The sequence below is a fragment of the Pygoscelis adeliae genome, unplaced genomic scaffold, assembly GCF_000699105.1.
Source record: "Pygoscelis adeliae isolate BGI_AS28 unplaced genomic scaffold, ASM69910v1 Scaffold1148, whole genome shotgun sequence".
Taxonomy (NCBI): domain Eukaryota; kingdom Metazoa; phylum Chordata; class Aves; order Sphenisciformes; family Spheniscidae; genus Pygoscelis; species Pygoscelis adeliae.
Window position 1 is genome coordinate 42167 of NW_008825385.1, and position 1096 is coordinate 43262.

Consider the following 1096-nt stretch of genomic DNA (forward strand, 5'->3'; position numbering starts at 1 on the left):
AGCTTTGTGTGGTAGCGCTGCTGGTCTGGTGGAGACGGCTAGGCTGATTGGAAATAAATTAATTAATTAAAGCAAGCAACGCGCGGCAAAATTAAAAGATTATATATATATAAAAAATTAACAGAAGCAGCTGATTTAGGGGGAATCCTCACCATCAGAAAAAAGCAAACAAACCAACAACAAAAGAAACCTGTACAGGGTGTTTTGCCGGAGTAGGACTCTTAACTGCTTTTTAAATCTACTGTTTGGTTTTTTAATAAATGTGGAGGAACTTTTTATTTGATAAGCAAACTTAGGATCGCCAAGATTTTTTTTTTTTTTTTTAAATGCTCTGTAGGCTGATTCTGGCACAGTCACTTTTGTCCAGGAGCTCTGCAAAGGCGCTGCCTTGTCCCAGCTTTCCGGGCTGGACGCGACAGCCGCTCAGCAGCGCGTGGCGACAAGGAGCTCCCAGCCAGGGGGAGGTGAGTAATAAATAGATCCAGATGATGAGGAAGTTCTCCATGTGTCTAGACTTGAAGCGCTGATAGGTGCCTGCCCGGCTCTCGGGGCTGTGATGCACTCATGAATTATACAATAGAATAAAATACTAGTTGCAGTAAAAGAACCTTTTTCTGGTAGGACCCCATCAGCAAGGCTCCTCCAAACACTCATTTCTAGCACTTAATCCTTCCGCAGCGGCAGACACCTCTCCAGCGAGCGGCGACCCCGGGCACCTGGCCCTCCCGCCGCTACGAGAGCGGCACCGAAGGCATCGCCGGCCAGCGCGAAACGCGGGAGCGGTTTGTAGACGTGGGTCTTGCCGCGGGGTGCTGTGGGGTCATGATGTACCTGTGCACAAGACCTTGACGTGTTTAACTGCTCTTCTGCTCTCTTTGAAACATACTGCGGCGAGCGGGCTGCCCTCGCCCTTGCTGATAGCATTGACCGTGCAGTCCCCAGTGGCGGGAGCAGCGAGACTCCTGCCCCAGACGGAGGAGCAGGTCCTGGGCTGGCTCCGAGAAAAGCCCCGGCCAGCTTGGGGCTGCCTGCGGGAGACTGCCCGGCCCCCAGGTACCTGCTGCCGGGGTCCCTCGCCACACGGCTGTGGCTGGAG

At 52.6% G+C, this 1096-nt stretch overlaps 1 protein-coding gene across 1 annotated transcript in view; it reads left to right on the forward strand.

Moving 5' to 3' along the window:
* The window catches only part of LOC103922284 (zinc finger protein 777-like), a gene marked incomplete at its 3' end in the record, with an annotated part of 7894 nt that extends 7102 nt beyond the window's left edge, over positions 1 to 792 (forward strand). Inside the window, exon 6 of the mRNA XM_009330391.1 lies at positions 679 to 792. Within this exon, the coding sequence (XP_009328666.1) occupies positions 679 to 792 (114 nt within the window). The remainder of the gene's footprint in view (positions 1 to 678) is intronic.
* Positions 793 to 1096: the final 304 nt, after the last annotated feature.